The 26,553-nt window shown below is 30.7% G+C and overlaps 1 protein-coding gene and 1 non-coding gene across 7 annotated transcripts in view; both read left to right on the top strand.

Annotated features, from left to right (window-relative positions):
• The window catches only part of MGAT4C (MGAT4 family member C), a 669,114-nt gene extending 666,309 nt beyond the window's left edge, over positions 1-2,805 (top strand). For all 6 annotated transcript variants that reach the window (XM_074325329.2, XM_088801044.1, XM_019754917.3 and 3 more), the window contains one exon: positions 763-2,805. In XM_074325329.2, the coding sequence (XP_074181430.1) occupies positions 763-1,904 (1,142 nt within the window). In that variant the 3' untranslated portion in view covers positions 1,905-2,805. The remainder of the gene's footprint in view (positions 1-762) is intronic.
• Positions 2,806-14,224: 11,419 nt separating this feature from the next.
• Positions 14,225-14,415, top strand: LOC148759099 (U2 spliceosomal RNA). The gene has a single exon (XR_016019559.1). It is a non-coding gene; the product is annotated as a U2 spliceosomal RNA (small nuclear RNA).
• The last annotated feature ends 12,138 nt before the right edge of the window (positions 14,416-26,553 follow it).

Genomic DNA, 26,553 nt, shown 5'->3' with positions numbered 1-26,553 from the left:
AATTTTTAGTATCTGAATAAAAATTTCTCCAGACAAAATTAATATAAATGTGTTTCAAAATAAAGAAAACTAATATTTATTTCTTGGAATAATGTGCCGTACATTTGAGCAATAATGCAGTTTTTGAAAAATAGCTTATGATATTGTTTACATTCTAATTAATATACTAGATGAATTTCAAAATAAAGTTTTAAAGTCCAATTTTGAACTCTTCTGACACAAGACAATGACAGTGATCAACAAAAAGTGAAAATATAACATGTGTCCTATGAAAAATTTAAAGATTGTTAAAAGAATGAGTTATCCTTATTTTTTTTTTCATCATTTGAGACTAGTTTGTCATCCTTAACTGTGAATTTCCTTTTCCTTTTGCAGTTTTTCTTTCTTTAAATAGCATGGATATTATCTAAATATCTATCTATCTTCTCTAATGGGTATATATGAGAACATTAAGCTGCAGAACACTTTGAACCATATTTTTCATTTCATAAACAAATGTTTACAGCAATAAAACTCATACATCATTGCGCTTAAGATGCATTTGTTACCATAGAAAATATCAATTATGTATAAAATACTCTAGCCTTTATGTGTTCAGCATAACATTTTAATCACAAAATATTCTGAACATAATCACTCACTAGCTTTACTTAATATGATAGCAGGCCTAAGGAGGTAAATAACTTTTTTTTCCTTTTTTTCTGTATTATTAAAAACCTATTTCACATTTAATTTGTCTTCCTTCTGAATTCTTTTGTTCAGGGTTTCTTACAATTGGACTTTCATCTGTGAAAAGAAAAAAAGGAAACTATTTACTTGAGACAATTAAGTCAATTTTTGAGCAATCCAGCTATGAAGAGCTGAAGGAAATCTCAGTGGTTGTTCATCTCGCAGACTTTAATTCATCCTGGCGTGAGGTCATGGTCCAGGATATTACACAGAAATTTGCCCACCATATTATTGCAGGAAGATTAATTGTTATACATGCACCAGAGGAATATTACCCAATCCTGGATGGCCTTAAAAGAAATTACAATGATCCAGAAGATAGAGTCAAATTTCGTTCCAAGCAAAATGTAGATTATGCTTTTCTGCTTAATTTTTGTGCCAATACTTCAGACTATTATGTAATGCTTGAAGATGATGTTCGATGTTCAAAGAACTTCTTAACTGCCATCAAGAAAGTCATTACATCCCTAGAAGGAACTTACTGGGTAACTCTTGAGTTTTCTAAACTTGGCTACATTGGAAAACTTTATCATTCACATGACCTCCCACGTTTGGCACATTTTTTATTAATGTTTTATCAAGAAATGCCTTGTGATTGGTTATTGACTCATTTCCGGGGTCTCTTGGCTCAGAAAAATGTGATCCGTTTTAAACCATCTCTCTTTCAGCACATGGGTTATTATTCATCATATAAAGGTACTGAGAATAAGTTGAAGGACGATGATTTTGAAGAGGAGTCACCTGACATCCCTGATAACCCTCCTGCAAGTCTATACACTAACATGAATGTTTTTGAAAATTATGAAGCAAGCAAGGCTTATAGTAGCGTTGATGAATACTTTTGGGGAAAGTCACCTTCAACAGGAGACAGCTTTGTGATTGTATTTGAAAATCCAATTGTAATTAAAAAAATTAAAGTCAGTACTGGAACAGAAGATCGGCAAAATGACATTTTACATCATGGAGTCCTGGATGTTGGAGAAAATGTTATACTTTTCAAACACATTAGACAATGTGATACTTATGTAAGACTAGGGGAATTCAAAAATGGAAACTTTGAAATGTCAGATGTGAATCAAAAAATTCCATTTGATATACAGTGTATGAGGATATACGTTACCAAAACACAAAAGGAATGGCTCATTATTAAGAGTATTAGCATTTGGACTTCTTAACCAATTAAATCAATATGTCCAGTCACTGAAACAGGTCTTCCTGTTTACTTTTTTGTTAACAACCTCTTTTGCTACCTTTGTCCTATGGAGGTAAAACAACAGATGGGATATTTTAAAAAGAAAAGTCAATCATGTTGGCAGTTTTGATTTACACATTTTCATCATACTTTTACTCTAATATACACTTGTATTTATTTCAAATTCTGAAGTTGAATATCAGTCTATATTTCATGCTACTTTTATTTCTATTTTTAATATTATGTTAGTTTCAAAATTTCAACTGAATGTCAAAAAGGTGACATGAAAGACTTAAAATGAGAAAAATTTGTTTGTTGGATGGTGAGTCTTGAAAAATAGTTGCCAACTGTATACACTTCCTCAAGAATTGATAATTCAGTGTATCATCAGATAACTTTTATTAAGCATCTGTGTGAATATGCAGTTGGTTAGAATGATAATCTGTGCTTTTTTCTTGTTACTTAGGTTTCCATAGACTTCTGTACATCTACAATGAATACCTTCTCAGAGAAGTGATGTCTTTACAACAGAATTTGTGTGTAGGTGGAACGATTAAAAAGAAAAAAAAAAAAAGGCTTTAAAAAGAATCTCTCCCCTGATTATTTATGTGAAAAGGGACACTGGTCATTGTATAAAAAACAATTAACTAAGCACCTAATATGAATGCATTTTTGGTGGGAAACAGTCTTTTTCTAGTTTCCCTTTTGAAAAAAAATAATAGTTATGCCCAATATTTTCAGGTTACATTGGATACCTGCATTTAATAGAAGAAGTTAGACAAGGCCAATAGTTAGTTCATTCTTACTAACATTTTCAGTATATGCAAAAACTTTTTGAAGTTGATTTTATATGTTTTGTATTAAAATTCATGTGATTGAAATCATTGTGATTTATCATATACTTTTTTGGAGTTTAAATGGACATATTATAAAGGATAAAAGTAAGAAACATAGGAATCAGTTAACTTTTCTAAACTCTGAGCTAGTTCATAGCAAAGCCAGAATGAGAGATCACGTGTTCTGAGATCCAGACCATACCTTTTCCATTGTGTAGAGATGGCTCCTCACATAATTTATGCTTTCTGTTGTCTGCTATATGAGTCTTAGACAATAAGTTATGCTAGCTGGAAATGGTGTAATTCTTCCATAAGTCATATTAACATTCTGTGGAGTAATCCTAAAATATCCTAAATAATACTCCTGTGGTATATGCACCCAAATGGTAAGCAGACTTTAAGTAAATTTTACTACAAGAGACTGGACAATTGTGACTACACCATTTGTCCATTAAAGCAATTCAAGGCACCTTAGTGCATCCTAAAAGCATTGGTTTTTCAGACCGTCCTGAGATTGTCTCATCCCTTCTATTTTTGACAAAAAGCAACGGTGAAGGGGTTTATGATAAATAGAAATGAAGAGTACTTCATGTGTGTGTATGGAGGGACTTAAATATATGTTTATATAGATGAATATGGATCTGTGTGTGTGTGTGTGTGTGTGTGAAGACTAGACTTGTAATACTGAAAAGAAAAGATAAATTCTTGTTCTTTCTTTCATCCTGAAACATAATCCTTATGACTCACTGGTATACTACAGTCCAAAAAAAATTACAGTCCAAAAAAAATTCACTCATTCTATTCAAATTGATTAAATTAGAAACTCAGATAAATAAATTGGGAAATATTTTTCTTTTATGGATACAATTACTACTGTGTATTTTTTTGCACCCAGTTGCTATAGTGTTAGAGAAAATGTGAACCTATAAATATTAATATTTTGTGGTACATCTAAATCTCAAACTCATAGAAAAGATGAACACAGCCACTAAACTATTATCTTTACCTTGATTTGGAGAATACTTGCCAGACACTTAAAGATATTCTGTTTTATTGGCTTCCCTTACCATTTTTTATCAACTGGCTAGTTGTATAGTACTATATATATATATATATATATATATATATATATATATATATAATATCATAAATAGCAATAACAAAAAAAACATACGTATATATATATCATATATATATATATATATATGATATATCCGGGGTGTCAAAAAATGTATACAAGTGGACACTTTGGACAACGTTGCTCAAACAGTACTTTGCCATAATCAGAAGTGTCTGGACACTGATGGTAACTACTTTAAGCACCTCTTGTAATTGCAGAAGTCAAATGTGACTTGTATTCATCTTTTGTTATCGGTATATATTTAGTAGTATAATTTTAGTACATTTTATTTTCCTTTCTTAAAAATTTGTGTACTTTTTTTGGCACCCTCTGTGTGTGTGTGTGTGTGTGTGTGTATGTGTCAGAAATTACAAATTACAAAAAAGTCCTTTTCCTGCACTACCAATAATAAAATATACACAACAAAGATGTATAATATCAAGTCCTAGGCAGACTTTATGAAGTGATGTGTAAACTTTTACATGTTCTTCTGGAAGAATTCAAAAGATGGCTGGATTACAAGGACCAGCCATTGACACCAACTTCTAGAAAATGTTTCAAGAAAGATTGCTGAGAATAGCAGTGAAATTGGATGTTTGTTAGAGAATTATAAATGTAAATGTGATCTAAACAGGTCACAATTTCATTATTAATTGGATCATTTCATTACAGAAATCGGGTTTGAAGAAGTTGATCGATCATCTAAGAATGTCTCTGTATTTTCTTTTTAGGTTAACTGTGAGTCAGGTCTCTAAAGAAAAGACTTTGAAAAAGAAAGCTTTTCCATTAGAGGGCACAGGGGGCAAATAACCCTTGTCATTCAAATGTGTATTTTCTGACCAAAAGAAAATCTGACCAAACATGCTTTTCATAGCTTGATGTTGTGTTTCTTATGTGAAAAAATTCTGAATGAGACTCTCATAATCTTTCCCCATAGGCATAGAACAAAAAGACAGTTATTAGGTTTAATAATATTCAATCTATTATTAAGTAAGCATTATGTGATCTCTCTGCAGTAAGTTTAAAAAATACATTATTTTCGTTATAAATATCCATTGAAAAAGACAGTAATATCTCACGAATAGTTATTTAATTGCTATGAAAATAAGATGCTGACAGATTTGAAGCACAAAATGTGGTATATACCTTAAACAATGTCTCTATTTGTATACTTTAAACTGACTAAAAAGCTTACTTACACTTAAAATTCTTCTCCTTAAGGAAACCATTTCAGCATTTATGGCCATCAAATAAAAGTATTTTGTAAAAGCACAATAAAATTTTGATAAATATATACATTTTTGGAAAATACACATTTTAGCAATAATAGGTATGGATATAAAAAGTGTTAATGCAAGCACCTTTGCATTCTCATTGAAAAACTATAACATTGTGTAATTTATAAAGTAGATGTTTTCTAGGTATAAGAATATAATTTGGAAACCAACGTGTCATTTAGAACATTTCTCTAATATAGCTACATCTATGAGACTGAGACAATTCATTTTTAACTGAGCCAGCAGTCTTTGGGAATTTGTATAAAGCTCTCATAGAGAAACTCTGCAGTACAATAATAATTGACAAATGAAAACAAATACATCCCTCATAATTTGCCAGTTTGTGAACATGTTTTTTAGAACATGGCATCCAGAATTAACATAGTAAACAAAATTTTTAGTGTCCTCAAACTGAAAAAAATTGAAAAAAACAGTCAAATTTCCCTTTTTTCCTTGTCAATATATCCATCAATTCAATCTAAGATTATGTTTATTTTTATCACCATACTATTGACTAATAAAGCCCACAATCAGACTTTGTTAGGTTACATGGTCTCTTGATAAAACATGATTTGCCATTCTGTACATGTTCAACTGATTTTTTTTCTCATTTAAATTTTCTTATTTTTTAATTAAATTTATTGGAGTGATATTGGTTAGTAAAATTATATAGGTTTCAAGTGTACATTTCTATAATTTCAAGAGAATTCCATGATCCCCACTTTCCATCTCTTGATTCTGTCATTCACTGTTTTAACCTAGCTTCCCAGCTTTACATTACCACAAATTTGATAGTATGATACCTTTTGTCCTCATAGGAGATACAATGAAAGGATCATACAGACCTGAGTTTGAAATCCAGTTCTGCAATTACTAGCCTCCAGATATGAAGAAAGTTATTTAGCTTCTTTGAAACTCAGTTCCCTCATTTGTGAAATTGGAATAATTTTACCTTTGTAGCCTGTTAGACTAGAAATGGGATAACAAAATCAGCAATCAATGCCATCTTAGTGATATGTAATAGGATATGACCCTTCAAAACACTACCAGAAGCTTTTCCCATGATCAATAGCAATCATAAACTTTACTACCCATTAGAAATGTCATCCAGCCAAACTTGTTATATTTTGTTCTAAAGAATGTCATATAGAATTATGAAAATGCCTTCCTAAAAATCAAGATACAATATATTCCTGTCATTTTAATCCATAACTGTAGAAATCTTATCCAAAATTTATAAATTGTTTCCTAATGTTCCCATTGTAAATATGAATGATCTTTCCTTTTTCTTAAGAAATCTAAATCAATTTACTTTGAAAAATAAAGGAAAAGAAAGGCTTTTCATAAATTCTAAAATGTTCCGCAGAATCTATATTAAATTCACAGATCAGAATCTTGTTTTTATTTTTTAATTTTTTTATTTTTTGGAAAATATCAACTTCCTGTTCTCTGCTATCTTTTCCATTACTAGTAAAGCTATCAGTGCACTGGCTTAGAAATTACCTGGGCCATGATGTTCAAATTTGAAAATAAGCAGCTTATTTTTTTTCTACCTTCAATGTTTTGATTTCTACTGCTTTGAATTTTGTCTCTGTTCATTTTGGGATTATTCTTGTTAGGAGGAAAAAGGTTATAACGAAATGTAATTTGATTAGTTCTCACTGTTTGTTTTTTGTTTGTTTTTAACATTTCTTTTTATTTACCCCAAGCAGAGGAAACATCATTTTTAAAAAAATCTTTTTAATATTGCTCCACATTCATTGCATCATTACATATAGGTACATATAGATCTACATATAGATCTCTTTCTCTGTTTGTCTCTGTCCCTCTGGGGTGTGTGTGTGTGTGTGTGTGTATACAGATACCAGGATGCCAAAAAAATGTATTCACATGACTTGGAATCATCTTTTTTATCAGTATATGTTGAGTATTACAATTTTAATACAGTTTTTCCTTTCTTAAAATGTGTATACATTTTTTGGCACCCTCTGTATATACATATATGTATATATGTCTGTGCATGTCTATATCTGTGTGTGTTGATATATGTATTGTGTATATGTATATTTAGTTATGAGAGAGAAAAAGGAAGTGGGGGAGAGAGAGAGAAAGAGAGAGAGAGAGAGAGACGTGTCCTTAGCATTATTTTTTAAACTTTCACACCTCAACTTATTCTTGGCTTTAACTTTCAGACACACTGTCCTCCTTCTAACCTGGCTTTGGTTTACATATTTTACATGTGTCCTTGCTCACATACTTTAGACATAACATTCTCTGAAAATCATCTCATTAGACATTTTTGTGTCCTTTCAGTTTCCTTAAATCCCTTAAAAGCTTATGAATTTATTAGAGAATCCCATATCTTTGAAAATAGGACTTGCCTTTTTAGAATTTCAGATTTATATTTATTTTATTTGAAAACTTAACATTTGAAGGTTAAAATATGAGTTGCAAGGCATTCTTTTTCTAGATTTTAAAGATACTATGATAATAAGGTCACACTGTCCAAAAATTCCAGTCCCTTCTACCTCATTAATCTGCTTATCATAATTACTATGATTTAAGTCCAGAATAGAACATATTTTATTAAATCTAAAATCTCCTTAGATGTTTTAATGTTCTATTTTGTACATTGAAATTTAAATGGAGATTTGAGACCATTTTCTAAATAATTGGACCTGAACAATCATTTATTCTGAAAAAACATACATAGTGAGACCAAAGTAGTTTTTTATTTGAACTATTGCTTCAGCTTGCCCTTTCACTCTCTCTAGATATTCTCTTCAGACATCTACGCCAAAGCTAAATTCATTATAAAAGAAAATATGTAAATTTTATATGCTCATACAAAATATAATCATATTAAGAATATAGTATGTCAAATTTCATGTCTTATAGGAGGAAAAGGAATACCCTAAATAGCTATTTCTTTAAAATAGATGAATCAAAGATACAGTAATAGGATTCTCAATATTTTTTGTCCTAAAATTTCCATGAGGCATACCCTCATTAAATTTAAAATGCAGAAAATTGTCACCTTATTTAATGGCTGCTAAATGGTGCACAATGACAGTGAATAAACAAAGTTCAGAATCTTGGTCTATACTTTCAATGTATTATGTGTTACTATAGGTTAAACCACAATAGCCAATGTAACCTAAAATAATTCTGCCTAGCTGAAGATAAATACAATTTTGATGTATAAAAGTCATCAAAAATCAATGTATAAATAAAGCAAAGGAGGCTGTTAGCAGTCATAATGGAAACCTAACTATTGCAAAAACATTTAAAATGTTTAATTTATGATCAAAGCTCTGGAAGAGATGTAGAGAATTTTTGTCTTCTACTTCCTCCCTCACTTAACCATCAGTCACCAAGGAAACACAGTTCTTGCAGTTCTGTAAAAAACATAACAGCAACCCCCTTTTCATTCACCAAGATTTTAAACTCTATTATAAACCAGGCATTTAAAAAATGTTTTATTGTAATTTCATCTGAGTCAATTTTCTTATTGCATAATCTATCATTTTCTCTGCAGTATGTCCATAACTATTTGACAAAAGCTCTTAAAATATTACATGTATGTGTATCCCCATGAACAACCCCATATTTGTTTAACTATTTGACATGTTTTATTTTTCCATCTTTAAATAATCTATATACTTCCCTCATACTTTTAAATATATACAGAATGTGGTCAACAAATATGATGAATGTTTATTTTTTTAAATGATTACATTAAAAGACATATTGCCATTAATCCCCATCAAAATACTCCCCCTCACTTCAAACACATTTATTCCATCATTCTTGTCACTTTGTGAAGCAGTTCTGGAAGTCCTCTTTTGTATCTTTAGTTGTACTGTCGTGACTCGATGTCCTGAATCATTTTGACTTTGGGAAAGAGCCAAAAGTTGCACGGTGCCAAATCAGGAGACTAGGTGGAGGCAGACACACCATAACGTTTTTATTTGACATAAATGGACATATCAGAAGTGATGTGTGATAAGGAGCGTTGTCATGATGGAGGATGAAGTAAAGACATGAAAGAGGACTTTTAGAACTGCTTCAGGAAGTGGCAAGAATGATGGGATGAGTGTGTTTGAAGCAAGGCAGAGTAGTTTGAGGGGGATTAATGGCAATGTGTCTTTTCCTGTAATAATGTGTGTTTTTTTTGTATTTAAACACTTACCATATCTTTTGATCACACCATAAACACTGTATCCCACATTTTTTACTTTATCAGTGCGTGAGAGTACATTTCCAAAAAGTTATAATGATCTTGATTCCTTTACCACTGCCCATCTTTTACAGTAATCTAGTTTTGACAGTAGGTTACATTTATAATCTTACAATTGAGTGTTATTGGTTATTATGGGACCACATGAGAAGGTATTAATAGTTGGCAGAAGTTATTCACTACTAAATAAAATCAATAACTTAACCTACATCTTATACTTTAACATTTAGTACTATTGAAAGGTATTGAGGGTTTATATCTTTTTTTTTTTTTTCATATCACATTGGATCTATTCGTTAAGTATAATTCCTTACCTACAATTAATTATTCTGTTAGGAAAGCGATAAACATAAGAAGAATAATTCCCTAGAAAGTCATGTCCTTGATTTAGATGTTAGCCTAAGTCAGTTATTTTTAAAAGGACAAACTGATCTCTGCTAATAGAATGAATGATGGTTTTTCCCTAAATGAAAATGTCTGTATCCTCAACTTCGTATAGAATTACAGTAAAAAAGTGTTCCCATTTGAAGTAAATATCCAAATTAAAATTTTGTAAATCCTGTTAATACAATTTTAACTTCTATTCTCAACATTTCTTGAGCTCTAAATTTTATGGAACTGGGCACAAAACTTTTGTTTATTTTGTGTGTGATCTTTATCCACTATAATTTGGTCATCAATGATAAAATCATTAATGTCTTTATAGATCACTTAGAAGGACCAATTATTTTGGGAAAGCATTTGGAAAAATTTTCACTAACAGTCAAAAAGATTTGTGAGGCTTAAGTGTATCTTTGAAGTATTTATACTTAATGGTTGTGGATATCTTCAGTTAAATCTATAAACCGAATTATAAATTTCTATCCTTTAATTTTCTGCTGATCTACTGTAACCATTCCTAACCATAGTCAGAGTAGGCAAAAAACAGTCACTCAAAATATTCCCTATTATATACATAGCTATCAAATTAATGGTAACAATATATCACTAATTTGACTCTGTTAAAGAGATGCACCTTTCAAATATTGTGGTATGGAGAGTTTGCTGAGTGCCCAGGAAGTGTAGAAATTACAACAGGGGAAATGTTACATACAGGAGCTGGAAGGACTCAGACGGAAAAATTTACTTCATGATTTTTGCCTAGAGGAAGTTACCTTTCCTGTCAGCATTACAGCTTAACATGGCTTAACTTTTTTCAGTCTGTACTACTTCTCAAGTTTTTATTCCAATCAAAATGTGATTCTTATGAGTGTCAAAATACAATTTAGGTGAAAATCTATTGCTTTTACTTACCTGACCAAACAGATTAAGTTTATTCTTATAGAAATCAGAATTCCAGATTAGACCAGAAGTTCTATTTTGTTACACAATTTTACTAAATAGATAAACTGTTTTCTGCCATGGGATACTACAACAAGATGTCTGAATTAATTTGAGAAGTGATACATCTGAGTCACGTGTTTCCAATAAAACCAGTAAAAAAAATGTATGTGTCCTTCTAGTTAAGCAACCTAAACTGATCATCTTTGAAATGTAAAAAGATATTTTGTAATTTTTTTTCTGACAAATCTCTCTATTGGCCATCAATTTAATGTAGATAAATCTACATATTATCAAGCAACATATCACCAAATAAGTTCTTAATAAGTAATAACCTGAAACACCACTAAAAATAGCTATCATAAATACCATTCATACAGTGTCACCCTAATATTTAGTATTTTGTTTTATCAGAAGGAAGTGACATTCATTAAATTATTTTGATAATACCTATTTTATTCTTACAAATATATTTGTATTGCTATTAATGTAAATTTTATTGTATGACTAGTTGAATTTATTATAAATATATAAAATTTCACCACTTTTCTAATTTTTATTAGTAAATTTAATAATTATTGCAATGACGTTTACACATTGCTCTGACAATATAAGATTTTATAAGGCACAATTTTACTTAGCAAGAAGAGCAATCCCCACACCTCTACTTCATTTTATTTTAATTTCATAATTTATGTGATTAATTTTGCTTTTTAGCCACTCATGGTTTTAGAAGTCATAGAAATAGGCATTTATTCAAAAACACGTTTTTATACATTTATACAGAAAAATACATTTTTAGTAAGTTACAAAATTAGATCTACATATTATGTCAATATTCTTGATTAGTGAATTTATTGGTCTTACCAAATAAAATATGATAGAAATATTAATCATTTTTTATTTAAATTCCTTACAATTTCTCCCTTTGATTTCAAAGCAAAATAATATCTGGATTATTAAAGCACTGGAAATTTGGAGTAGTACAAATACCGTAAATCCAATTAGTTAAATTACTAATTTTCTTAATATATTTAGAACAAATAATATAGTCAAAGAAGTGCACATGAGGAAGTGAGTTATGTCCACACAGACTTTAAAATACAAAAATATATGGTAGTGTTATGGCTGGATTATTTTGACTAACAATTCTTAGACTTTAAAGTAGCCTAGGAGGATTTTTAAATAATGTGTCTACTTACAAAATGACTTGAACACTTTCACTGACTTGACCCAACAATTTAGCTATACTTTTAAGAAATATAAGAAAAAAACAAATTTTGTCAATTTTGTGAAAAATTCAAGTTATATTATTGATTCTGCTAACAAATCTACTAGATAACTCAAATTTACCAGTTGATTTACTCCTTATTGAAAGTGACCGTCAATCTATTAAAGAGAAGTAAAATATAAAAAATCAGATACCAGTCATTATGCAAGCAAAACCACTAGAGGAATTATTGACTTTTATCCCATTTAATTAGTTTGAGTGACCTATGAAAGACATTCAGTTCCATCTACTGACAATTAATGTTAATGAATTAATATTTCCTTACACATTGAGTTATTAAATAACAATATTAATAATTCATATTTACTGGAGGGTAAAAGAGGAGGCCACAGAGTTAGACTGTTATCAAATTCCAAAGAAAAGGCATTTGGGCTGATAAGAAAAAGAAACAAAACTAACAAATCTCTAATTTGTAGATAACTTTATGTAGACTCAGCATCTAAAACACTGCTAACAAGTAAATGACATATTCTGAGCAACTGTGAGACACAATGCCAAGACTTTGTGTTCATTTAATTATCTTATTTAATAAGTGAAACAATCATATGAAATCAGTATATCATTAAACCTAGCAGCATATGAGGAAACTGGGGTTCAGTAATTTGTGCAATGTCATATGAACTAATGAGGGATTTAGAGGGGATTCTATCCCAGGTCTGTGTCATTCAAAATTCCATACTCCTGACCACAAGTGTATACCACTTCCTAATTATGATGAGTTCATTGATAACTCATTTGGCTATGAAGTGTTTATCTAAAAGATGTGACTATGTTAAAAACAATATAAAAAGTCTAAAAATGAATTTAGATTGTTAGAAGTTCCTTCACGTGAAATATTTTTCTCAATTTTTTTAAAAAATGTGACCATCTAAGATACTTGCTTCTATAATTTATTTCACTGAATTCAACTGCACCTTGAAACTTATTTTCTTCTAATTTTAGTTATTTAAGAAATAAACAAAACTCGTGGGTTCTGAAGACGCTGAAGGATTCCAAAAGTTGTAAATTTGAGTTAATGCATTATATGATGGTCCTTCATAATTGCAGCCCCAAAAGTGCCAAATTGGTAGTTTAGCAATATGTATAAAATATTTTTGGTTGATTAACTGATATTTAAAAACAAATTGTTTTTCAGTTAATATTTTGTAAAGTTTGGAATATATTAACAAACTCTATAAAGCTGCATTTATCAGCCTGTAGCATACATGTACTGAGTGCTTAATATGTACTGGGTATTCTCCTCATGGCTACTGCCATTACCTATGAAATAATGGTAATCACAACTCAAAATGCAAAAGAATCACCTGGATAGTTTATTGAAACGGATAAATCAGACTACTGGATTCTTACCAATAAATCTGGGATGGGTCTAGAAATTGGTATTTTTAATGTATTCCAGTTAACACTGATACAGGTGGTTCATAAACTCCTTTTCAAAACCACTGTATTAAATCCTTACAACAACTATATCATGTAGAAATGACTATTATTCCTACTCCACAGATGAGGTATATCAGAGTTAGAGATAAGTAATCCACTCACGGTCACACAGTAGAGATGGATCAAAACTCTGATATTGCTAGTGAAAGCCTAAACCCAGTTTTTTCTGAACACTATTATTCTCTATTTGTATTTATTTAAATTAGTAGTTTTTTGTTTTGTTGTTGTTTTTTGTTTTGTTTTGTTTTTTTAAGTCTGGTTGCTTGTTAGCTTCACCAGGGAAACGTTTTACCCATTCCTGAGCCCCATTCTCAGAGAGTCTATCATAAGTGTTCTGGTGTTTCCAGGTTTCAGTATTTTATTTTTTTTCTTAAGTGACTCTAATATGCAACCAGAATTGGGACCCACTGTATAATTGAGAGTCACTGTACAACAGTAAAATTCCAAACTTATCCAAATTGCAAAGGACATAGATTAGGAGACCAGATGGAAGGTATAGATTTTCCTTTATTGTTCTTGCACTTGTTATTTCAATATTATTATAGTTGGATTGAAAAATAAAAGCTTCAGCCAACTTTCTATTGCCTTGTTAGTCATCATACATACCTTCCTATTAAATCTGGGGTTCTGGTTTTTGGGAAACTGCATAAGTAGTCTTTTATTTTAATGGGTCTTGACATACACATCTTATCAATGAAAAACTAGCAGTCTTCATTTTAATATATAAATCCTAATGGTGCCACCTTTTTAGTGTGTTAAAATACAAGAATGTAAATAGCATCGCTTCTCGGCCTTTTGGCTAAGATCAAGTGTAGTATCTGTTCTTATCAGTTTAATATCTGATACGTCCTCTATCCGAGGACAATATATTAAATGGATTTTTGGAGCTGGGAGATGGAATAGGAGCTTGCTCCGTCCACTCCGCGCATCGACCCGGTATTGCAGTACTTCCGGGAACGGTGCACCCCCTTCGCGAAAAAAAAAAAAAAAAAAAGAATGTAAATAGCAATGCTTTTCAACCCACTACTGTGTAAGCTAAATTACCTTCCTCTCACCGTTAATTAAACTTATTCAAGAAAATGGGAGAAAAACTAAGACTTAGTTTAGCTTTGTTTCAACTTTGGTAGATTTTTTTTTTCATAACTCTAAGTCTCTCTCTGTCACTCTGTCTCTCTGTCTCTCTCTGTCTCTCTCTGTCTCTGTCTCTGTCTCTCTCTGTCTCTGTCTCTCTCTGTCTCTCTGTCTCTCTGTCTCTCTTTCTCTTTCTCTCTCTCTCTCTCTATAGATAGATAGATAGATAGATAGATAGATAGATAGATAGATAGATAGATATGTAATTTCCTAATGCCATCATAGCCCATATTATACAAATGCATTGTTTGTTTTTTTCCCCCTGGGATTGGGTACTTTAAAAATGCATTTGTCAAGTTTTCAAAATTCAGATAGCAAAGAACACACTGACTTGCTCTGAGTGTTTAGAGAGTTTGAGATTATTTATACATGCCTTGATATATAATCCAACAGAAAAATTAAAGTGTTTACCTAAATACCTGTAAAGTGTCAGAAACCTTACTGATAGCAATCTGAGTCAGAAAGAATAAAGGCAATGAACAGAATAAATCACGCTCACACGCATACAGACATTAACACACACATTCACACACAGTTCAAATGAGCCCCTACATCAATTCCAACTGACAAATTTTCAATATTATCTGGCTAAAGAGAAACATGTCCATTTAATTAAATTAATTTTGTAAAAAACTGGTCACATTCTTTTGGAAATCAAAAAAAACGTTCATATTTTGATGTTTTGTCTTATTCCAAAATGTAATTTTTTTCTGCACAGGATCTCCAGCTAAAATGAAGGTTTTTGTTTTTGTTTGTTTGTTTATTATGCAAATGGAAAGACCTCATTCAAAGAACTAAGATTAGAAAAAAGAACAAACAATTACTTTTGGTTATGTGGTTAGGTTGCACAGTAGAATAAAACACTGGGTTTAATAGGTTCACTAACAAATAATAAAAAGATTACTTTGATTAAATATCCATATATTCTTATGCAACCCCAGAAGTTTCAAACTAGGTAGATGGTAGGTAGTGGGTGATCATAGATTAGATAGATGATAGATAGATAGATAGATAGATAGATAGATAGATAGATAGATAGATGATAGATAGATGATAGACAGGTGATAGATAGATGATAGACATAGGTTGATGATAGATTGATAGATGACAGATAGATTAGATAGATAGATAGATGATAGATAGATAGATAGATAGATAGATAGATAGACAGATAGATAGATGATAGATAGATAGATAGATAGATAGATAGATAGATAGATAGATAGATGATAGATAGATGATAGATAGATGATAGATAGATGATAGATAGATAGATAGATAGATAGATAGATAGATAGATAGATAGATAGATGATAGATAGATAGATAGATAGATAGATAGATAGATAGATAGATAGATGATAGATGATAGACAGGTGATAGATGATAGACATAGGTTGATGATAGATTGATAGATGACAGATAGATTAGATAGATAGATAGATAGATAGATAGATAGATAGATAGATAGATAGATAGATAACATGATAAATGATGGTAGATAGTTAATAGACAGATACATATAGCTAGTTGTCAGTTTTGGAAAAATAAAAACCAGCAGCTCTATCCATAAGTATAACAAAAACAAAAACAAAAACAAAAAAACCAAAGTGAGAGAACATGTCCTATTTAGGTAAATATGTGGGAATAGTTAGAGAATGACCTTCAAATTAATAATTACATTTTAAGATATAACTTTTTTCTATCATGATATGATTATTTAGATTTTTTTATGATTATTTGTAAAAAATAAGTGTTTTACAAATTATTTTGGGCACGATCATAGACAATATAACCATAAAAAAATTTGTTCTGGATAATTGGAAAAGTATTCAACAATACTTTCAATTGCTCAAAACAACTAAATGTTATTTATTTAGCAGCTATTTAGTGAGTGCCCTCTATGTTCCAGGCATGTCCCTTTCTTACCATAGCCTTACAAGTCAATTTTGTGCACCTTTATTAAATAGAGACATTCTATAAAATGTTGTCTATTTTTAAATGCAGAAACAATTCAGATAAATGAAAAGGTGATTAATAATTTTCAATTTGTAGATTTGGCATGAACCATGGCTCAAACAATTGGGCAAAATTTGTCAATTTTAAATGAATTTACATTAATACATAGCTGAAAGTTCTAATCTTTCAGACTACACAAGTTTTGTTTGAGATTCAAGTTTTCACCCATGAAAGTCACATTTGTTCTTCAGTATTCTTTCTCTGGTTCTCAGTATGGTTCTTGTCCATTTGTCCAGAGCGTCCTTTTGCTAAGTTTGTGGTTCTCATCAAAGTAAGAAAGCAAAAAGAAATTTAAAAAGCAATATGAAGAATTTTCTTTCTCAATGTTCAACAACTCTCTTAAATGGAAGAAAATGTATTATCTACCGCGGTTAATGCACATTTCATGAGCTTTCCCCCTAGGTCCCAAGAAGGATTTGTGACGTCTACATTTGACAGAGAATAAAATGCCCCAGCTCTATATAATAATCCAAGGAGGATCAGTGATAGTTGTTCTGCATTTCTCAAGGGCTTTCTGGAGCCTCAATCTCTTACCTGAACAGCAAGTATAATAATAGGAATTTCAACCCACATGTGGGATATCTATTTTGGAATGGAGGACTTTTAACAAATCACATTACCTAGCAGGCAACTAATTCTACTTCTCCATATGGTTGACTTTGTAGGGAAAAATATATATTACTGCTGATAATTGTTCTCCTTTGCCATAGAAGAGTCAGAAGAAACAGTAGGTGAAAGTTTAACACCAAGCCACAATATTGGGAAAAAATAATTATAGTTTTCAGAGAAGCTGTAGTTTTTCTGGCCTGTATATCAGGTAAGGATACATTATCTTCCATAAATAATGTTATATTCATCAGTAAATATATTTGCCCTAATCTAGTCAATTCCCTTCACCTAGATTCTCTTGTGGTTAAAATAATAGTTTATTCAAAATAAGTGGCCAGTCTTAGGGATGTTGCTTAAGGTTCTGGAATAGAATGATACTATGAGTCCATCCCTATAAAGAAATCTCGAAAACTTCCTCCAAAACTAGGATTCTATGATTATATGGCCAATGTGACTATTAAATCCTTATGTAACCATACAGAAAGTATAGCACAAATTGTCTTAAAATTTTACAAAATTGATTGAATATTCTGGAGTTAAATTAATTTTTAAATCTGCAAGTTTCTATGAGGAATTTTGTCACTGGCACAACAGATAAGAAGAGTAGTATCACTTAATATCTCTTAGTACCTCTTAGTAGTATCACTTAATATCACTAAATATAAAGATTTGTACCATCTTTATAATCACAGAGTCTGATCATTAATTTTATCTTTTCCTAATTTCCATGTACTTTATAAATATTAATGTTGCTTTTGTGTTATTGCAACACCAGTAATTATTTTACGTCACTTTGACTTTATCCCATAATTTTATTTTCTGATTGTTTGATTCTGCTAAACCATAATCTTAGTTATAACTTGAGAACTACACAAAACACTGGTACTTTAGGAGTATTACATCTACATCAAGGCAATTGTATGAATACTATGTATCTAATGTAATATGCATTCAATTTATTTTAGTACATCCAGTGGCTTTCAATCTCATTTTTGTATGCATTGTTATTTTAAACAAAGTTCCTCCTATCTTTCCACTTTCTCCTTTTTTTTTTTTTTTACTGATTTTGTTGGTTTTACTATTTAGATGATTTAACACATTTTTTTATTTCATATTTGCTTCCCAGCACCCACGTATACATTAAAGCAAGGTTTTTCTCTACCTCAAACAATTTTGAACCTTGGTAATATCTATTCAAATCTTTTTAATGGACATGTTTTCATTGACAACTATATTTTAAAGCATATCAAGACTGGTATGCCAACACTAATCTCTTTTTCTGTCAACCACAAGTATTTGTTGAGAGTCAAATTCTAAGGTCTTTTACTTGGTGCTTATGTCTCAAGGTAAATCAAAGCACAGTCTTTAGTGGAACTTTAAACTTCTTGAACTTATGACAAACTGTGTGTGTGTGTGTGTGTGTGTGTGTGTGTGTGTGTGTGTGTGTGTGTGTCGTGTGTGTGTGTGTGTGTGTGTGTGTGTGTTTGTTTGTGTTTCTGGATAGCATGTCTGTGCTTTCATCACATTATCAAAAGTTTCAGGACTCCAAAATGGTTAAGAACCACTGAGTATATGTCAGTCATGTTACAAGAATATTTTTCTACACAAAAAAATATATTTATTCCACAAACAAAAGACACGAAACAATCTCTACTTTTCAAATAATAATGAAAAATCAAAAATTCAATTTGTAAAATTCTCCCACTTTAAAATTTTAGGATTTGTTTTTGTAAATCCCTCCAAAATCCATTTGGAAGTACACAAATAATTATACTAAAAAAGTGGTCTACAGCCGAGAAAGCACAATTATTTTTTCAATAGCAATACAAAATAAATATTACTTTAGCGTATGGACGCTGTGTTAAAGAATTTATTAAGTGTATATTACTTTAATTTTATGTCAGTTTGCTATAGGAAAGGACCAATGTTTTAACTCTAGTAAATACTCAGCTTTGTTCACAATGTTTCTGTGAACAAAGGTAAGGGGTAAAAATAGTTTAATTAACAAATAAATACTCCACAATATTAATATAACAGCTAAATATTTTGATTTAATTATTTGGTCAATTACACAATAGTATGTTTTTCAGTAAATTGAGTAAAAGTAAAGGTGTTTAAAATGGATGTTACTTCATTTCTATGAAGAAATAAAATAACTTGTAATTATTTAGCGTAATGATATTTTATTTTTAGCCTATGTAAAATGTAGCTAATGGCACACAAAATTAATAAGTTACAAGTACAACTTACAGTTTATTCCAAATTGATTATATTTACACAATCTATCATCTTTCACTACTTCTTTCATTCAACCTCTTAATCCACTCATTACTTACTTGACAAATATGATTTGTAAAATTGGTATAATAATAATAACGCATATAATGTTGAATCTTTGTGATCAAAAAGCAAATTGTCAATATTTAATTATTGTGAATACTTCATTACCTAAGTAATTACATAATGCAATTTTACTTCATTGGCCCTTACAAATTGTTTTGATTATTTAAACCATTTGGTTAGTAATTACATGTTTAAATTAAAATAGTCAAAGAAGTCTTATCTAAGTTCAGATGTTGACTTTGATCTGCAGATCTCAATAACAAAAGATATGGTGGTAATTTAGACAAGAAAATATATGGTAGTACCACAGGTAAGAAGGTATTTTCCACTTCTCTTGAGACAGCACACTACATTGCTATACTAACCCTGGAAAGTCTTCAATATTCTCTTTGATACCATCTGGACCATATGAAGCTCATTGACTTGGAAACTTATTCTTTCCTAAACAATTCTTACTGTCCTTGGATGACTTTTACAGACGACAGTTTTAAAAGTTTCTAAGGGGACTGTATGTATATTCCATTGCTGTGTTTTCCACATGCCTCATTCAGGTATCCAAAAGAATGAATAAAACTGGACATAACTCACAGTCTTACTACTCTGTTTTGATAATAGGGAATGATTTTGACAATAGCTCATCAATTCTTACTTCATGAGCTCCATCATCTCAGAATAACTTTAAGGTCCTAATGAACTCCTGGGGCTTTAAATTGCATTTAATGCTACCAATCCAAGTCTCCTGCCAGCATTTAAACATTACTTTATATTACACAATAGTATGCATATCAATTTGTATATGTGTAATATGAAGCGGGAATTCTCACATAAGCAAAGTCAGACAAAAAAAGAAATAAAAAAACAAAACAAAAAATATACAAGAAAATAAGATACTGTGTTTTGCTGATTTCTTTAATTGCTTTTATTGTAGCTGGCATAGAAACTTCCTTAGGGTACAGTTTGTATAGAGACCAGCAGATGAAATATTTATGAGTTATTAAGACATAGAAAAAAGAGAATATAGGAGGAATTATTTGGTGGCGCATGACTGTAAATTAAAAATTAAACTATATAGATAAAATTCTTCTGATAGTAATCTAAGTCATATAATTCTATTGTTTGCTAGTATCATCCCCACACATGTCCCCTTTGTTTCCTAACTTTTCTCACTCTCTGACCTGAGACTAACAAAAAAAAAGGTATGGCTAAATGTTCATGTTAGGCATTTTTTTCCTGAGGTCATAAAAGTTTATTTTGTCATTTAATTGTCTCTTCTCTGTAATAAGACAGTAAAATTCTCGGTGTTTTGAGGCTGCTAACCAATGCCCATACAGTTGACACTCCGAAGAATTATTGTAAAATGATGGAATTAGATGCTATAGGTCACACTTTGTAAATCTGACTGAAGCAGAAGTAGAATCCTAATCAAAGTCAGCAACCATTTCCTTACCTGCTCCCCACTTGTGATTCTCACCCTGGCAGCACATATATTACAGAAAAAATATTGTCTTTTAATTTATAATCAGAAAGTCATTGGAGTGACTATGACTCTTTTTTTAACTAGAAGGTAAGTGTATTATATTATTCAAAAATGCATATAGCCTGGAAAATTGTGTGAATAAAGTTATTTCTTTTTAAGCTAAGTGTAGTTTTATAAAATCAAGTCTCATATCTTATATAAATTATAATATATGTAAATGTAAATATAAACTTAGAGGTTCAGGAAAAGTCAAACCAGTGGTAGAAGAGAATTTGTTTCCCAATGTATGACTTTTACATCAAATTATTATTTTTTGGCAATTCAGTTTAATAAACATTCACGTTATAGGTCCATTCAAGTCAGATGCAAAGAAACACCAACTATTGAAAGTTGTCCATCCAAATCATTCAGGACAGGTTTCAAAGTAGGTTTTCTATTATTCACTTTGCAAAGTATTTCCAAATATGGATAATACAGCTCAACCTGTGTGTGAATCACGGGCTGCACACAGAACAATAATCATTATCTAAATTAATTTGAAAGTTAAAGAAGAAGGGAGAGAGGAAGGAATGGAGGTTTGATTTGCTGAGAGTTTGCCTTATGCTAATTCTTGTTCTACATTTTTCATCTATGTCTTTTCCCTGATTCAAATCACAAATCTGTATGGTAAGTTTTGTCCTTATTCTACCAAGGAGCATACAGCACTTAGTAGTGGAGATGGGATTCAGACTTAAGATTCTACCTCCTCTCTCTCTCATTTTCTCCTGTAAAGAGAGATATCCTGGATGCTCGTTCTAATTGTGTCACTTATGAGAAAGTCATTTCTTTTTTGGTCCTCACTATCTTCGTCTGTGTAAACAGAGGATAGTACAAAGACGCTTGATGAAAATATCTTCCAGTTGTATTATGTTTCTGTTCTGAATGGGTAGCCCTTTGTAAGTCTTCCTGGGGTTACCTAGGGATAGGCTCCAGAGACAGCAAAATAAAATAAGTGAAACAACAAGTTGCATCTCACTTACATCAAACTCCCATGAATGTAGTCAATGCAGCAATTTCCCTTGATACTGAATTGTAGCTCATAAAGCAATATTACACTTATTGCAATAAAATTTCAAGATAAGGAGAGAAGGATATTACTTTTACAATTTTATAAAGGAGTAAAATATTGGCCCTGACCTAAAGGGGTTTAGAGGTAAATTTTAATCCTTTGATAAGCACAAGACATAATATAATCAATAAATCAACATCAATACTTTATTTAAAAGTAATTTCATAAAGTAACAAAACCAAAATTGTTTCAGTTAACATCAAAGAGAGTTAAACTTGAAGACAATAAATTCCAATTTCAAATTCAGCAAGCAAAAAATAGAAAAATCCAGACATTATGAGAAATGGTTAAAGTGACTGAAGGACAGGCAGAGGTTACTTTGAGAAACTAAAGCACAACTTAAAATGTGTATTCAAAAGTCTGTGTCATATTTAAAAACATGGTTTCAATGAAATGTTTCAATATAGTTTTCTCCATTTGTCTAAAATAGTAAAATAAATTTGGACCAATGCTGCATATGGATTTCCCTCCTTAAATCCAATCTAATGTTCAGGGTTTAAAATTATAAGATCTCCCACAGCAATGGCAAAATTAAATAGGAAGGAAGAAAGGAAGGACAGAGAAAAAAATAACATGTAATACATATTATATAAATTATATACACACATATATATACATATATACATAATATACATATAAATGAGAGAGAGAGAGAGAGAGAGAAAGAGAGAGAGAAAGAGAGAACGAGATTGAGGAATGTTGGCAGGCAGGCGGGAGGGAGTGAGAAAAGGAAAAATGAAAAGTAATTTGAAGACTGAAAAGCAAAAATTTTAATTACATTTGCCAAACTTTAGATTTCATACCTGTTCTTTTATTAGCATACCTAAAGTAATTAAAATAATTTCTTAGAAGTGTAAATCTTTAGTCCTAATGAGATTTTCCAGCTTTTCTGACTTCTATATTAATAATTCAGGTTGCTTAAGGATTCTCATTGCTTGGGTATGAATCATGTGATTTTAATTAAACAAAGTTATAGAGAAGTTTCTCTTTATTCTACTACATTATCAGGTAGAACTTGAAGAATAAGAATATAATTTGCGTACTGAGTCTACATATATTATATTAAATGGTTAGTAGAGATGTAATGACATAGCAAAAGTAACTGAACATTTTCCTCTACCCCGTTTGTTTGCATTTTTCTTATTTCAAAATGTGAGGATAGGTGTGTACTAAAACATAGATTTTGTAAGATTGTACAATTTGACAATCTGAAGTGGATTTGGGCATTAGTTAATTAAGCCTAGCTAAATTGAGTATTTATACTACCACCACTTGGTTTTAAGCCCAAAAGTATATTTGTCAGTTTTTGAAGGAGGTTCAATGTAGTAATAAGTTACTATAAAATTGTTAATTCTAAATAAAAATTTCGAAGACTTATTAGTACTTTCCAACACTCACTGGACAATTAAATAGAATTATCCTTGTTTATTTAACAAATGACTTGTTTTCCAGTTAGTTTTTAAATATCAATCAATTGTCCCTTACATATAATTCTGTTCTTCACAGTATATATTCTATTGCAGACACTCAATGTGAAATATTATGACAACTTCTATCTCTGAGGAAATAAGAAAATTGATCCATAAAGAAGTTAAATGAATTTGAGACATGAGTAGGTTTGACTTAAACTTACATGATATGAAGCAACAAAAAAATTGTACACTCAGTTCAGTCTCATATTTGGAAGACTGGTGAGTTGTTGATTTTGCTATAGGTTAATGGCAAGTCCCTCATTTGAATAAACATAATCCAGTGAAATGATTGAGACCAAGTGAATAAGTTCCAAATTTACATGGAAAAAAAGCAACAGAAGCCTATAAACAATGGTGCCCTCCATTACCCATGGAATTCTTTAATATCGTAAACTATGTTGAAAGTCCTTGCACCATCTGCACTCCCCGGAACTGATGAAATCTTTAGCTGAAGGATTTCAATTTGTATCTTTACCATGTGATCTCTCTGGACTCACTCTTTTCCTGACTTTTAGGTTTTTTGCTTTCTCGTTCAACTCTGCAATAAAAGGAAAATTCGTGGTTATCTTTGACACAACAGAGCTGTCTTCAGCTATATTTAAAGTAAGGATTCTCCCGTAACAAAGTCCATTTCCTTCTTCTTTCGTAGATAACTGATATTTGCAGTATTCTTAAAAGTACCTCTTAAGAACTGTTGCTCAACCTCCAAAACTCTTAATTCCCTTCTAGCTGCTACTGGAATTCATATGTGTGTGAGAGAAAGGCTGGAAGGACAATTTCTATACATATAACTAAGTTTAACTAATTTCTGGAATTTTTGCAATGAATAAAGTGACATGACCGCAATGCAGAAAAACCTGCAATATCCTTGATCTTGGTCCTTCACAAAAAAACAGGTGAAAAATAAGTAAGTAAATAAGGTTAATCATAAATATAACTCAGAAAACAAAAATACATTCAGCATAAACATAGCTCATCTCTCTGCCTCAAACCGGGTAGAAAGTTATCACTATTTCTTTGATAAGTACCTGAATTCTGAATAATAGACTTTAAGTGATCTACTATAAATAAATTTACATGAGAACAAAATAGCTGCTTATTTTTTATTTTTTTTTTAAGCTTTGACACTGGCAAAATGCTTTCACCTATATTCTGTCATCATTTTTCGTGACTGAACGGTGACTCCATGCCTGCTTGCAAAACCTGTAACCATGAAATCAGCTTTCACAATAGGAAGACCTCCATTGAGCAGTTTGTTACTTGTTTCAAAATTGACGTTAGAATTTCCTATGGTTATATAAGTGCACTTTTTTTGTGTCAACTCAACAAAGCTTACTAAGTAAGATTATTCCAAACATAATTTGTGCAGTGATAAAAGAAAAATATGATTCTCTGGCTTCAGATTCATTTTCAATCTTATGTCCTATATTATATTTCCCTAGTCTTTGACTTTGTTTCATATTTGCATGATTAGCATTGGCTGATGATAGAACTGGGCATCATGGTTCATTTTCTAATTATGTAAGTTGTCCCAGTGGTTTGGGTTAAACATTACACACGTTGAAAACTGAAAATTTTAATGACATTTCGTTTTCTCTACATTATACAAACTATTTCTGTATGATTGAATTAGATCTTTTCTAAAGGCTAAACATTATCCAGTGGTCTGTGAATTTTCTCTAAGTCAACGATTTGAAAAAATGTACCTTGAGATATCTGAAATACAAACATATTGCATATATTATTTCTGTTATCTCAGCACAAACAAAATACCAAAGCTATTGAGAAGGGGTTCTCATGTTCAACAGCTCATCAAGGTTCTTCAGCAAAAGTGATTAATAGGGCAATCTATAATTTCAGTTCTCTGCCAATGTCACAGGTGGCAGCCAATTGGTTTGATTGAAAATCTGGTGTTTGTATATTTGCATAGCCAAAGAGAGTTTTCTGGAAATTACTGCAATTCCCTCTACTCTCCACACAAAATTAAAGGTTATGTCCAATTTTTAAACAAATCCAATTCGTCAGAACTACCTACTATTAGATCTATCATTTGTTATTTGAAAGGGATTTTAGTTGTGTGTATGCTTTTTTTTTTTCCATGAACCTGGTTTTGTAAAAATCAGCCTTTTGTTAAGCTATTTGAAAATCTCTACTTTTTACTACTCATATATGTGTTCATGGACTTAATTGCATCAAAAACAGAATTAATCATTGTGCTTTAAAGAATGTCATTATACTGATCTCATTGTCAACATTTACTGATTGAATTGTATAAAATATGTATAAACTAATGATCTAGGTGTTTTTTCATTAGATAGCACAAATATTTATTGTAAATCTTGGTCCTGTAATTGAAAGTCTGTTGTAACATGGTGTGGTAGTATGCTTGCTGTTTTCATACCTGTGCTTGCAATTTATTATTTATTTGAAACAACAAATTGAGAATTGTTCAAAATTGTGAAGACTAAACAGCATAAAAAAAAAAAATGTTGACTTTTGATAAATGCTTGTTTTCATCAACTGAATCTTGTACTTGCCCCCAAAGGAAAAACAAACAAAAAAAAAAAGCAGGTGACATTTATTTGTCTTAAGCAAAACTTTAAAGGTGATCAGTGAGAGAATCTTATGAATCACAATGGAAAGAATATATCTATGTTCTTTTAATTCATGTAGATATATAAATCCAAACATTCCTACATGAGAGTAAAATTGATTTATATATATATATACACATATATATTATATATATGTATATTATATATATACACACATATAATATATATGTGATATATGTGTGTGTGTGTATATATATATATATATATATATATATATATATATATATATACAACCAGAAATGGCTAATATGTTTCATTGAATGTTATATGAAATAAAAAGCACAAGTTGACTCAAAATAAGTAAATGACTGAACTTCCTAAAGAAATGGGAAGAT

The sequence above is a fragment of the Rhinolophus sinicus genome, chromosome 1, assembly GCF_057876585.1.
Source record: "Rhinolophus sinicus isolate RSI-liver-muscle chromosome 1, RSI-T2T, whole genome shotgun sequence".
In the NCBI taxonomy this organism is placed as follows: domain Eukaryota; kingdom Metazoa; phylum Chordata; class Mammalia; order Chiroptera; family Rhinolophidae; genus Rhinolophus; species Rhinolophus sinicus.
The sequence above is the reverse complement of the archived record's forward strand: the minus strand, read 5'-3'. Positions and strand labels throughout refer to the sequence as shown.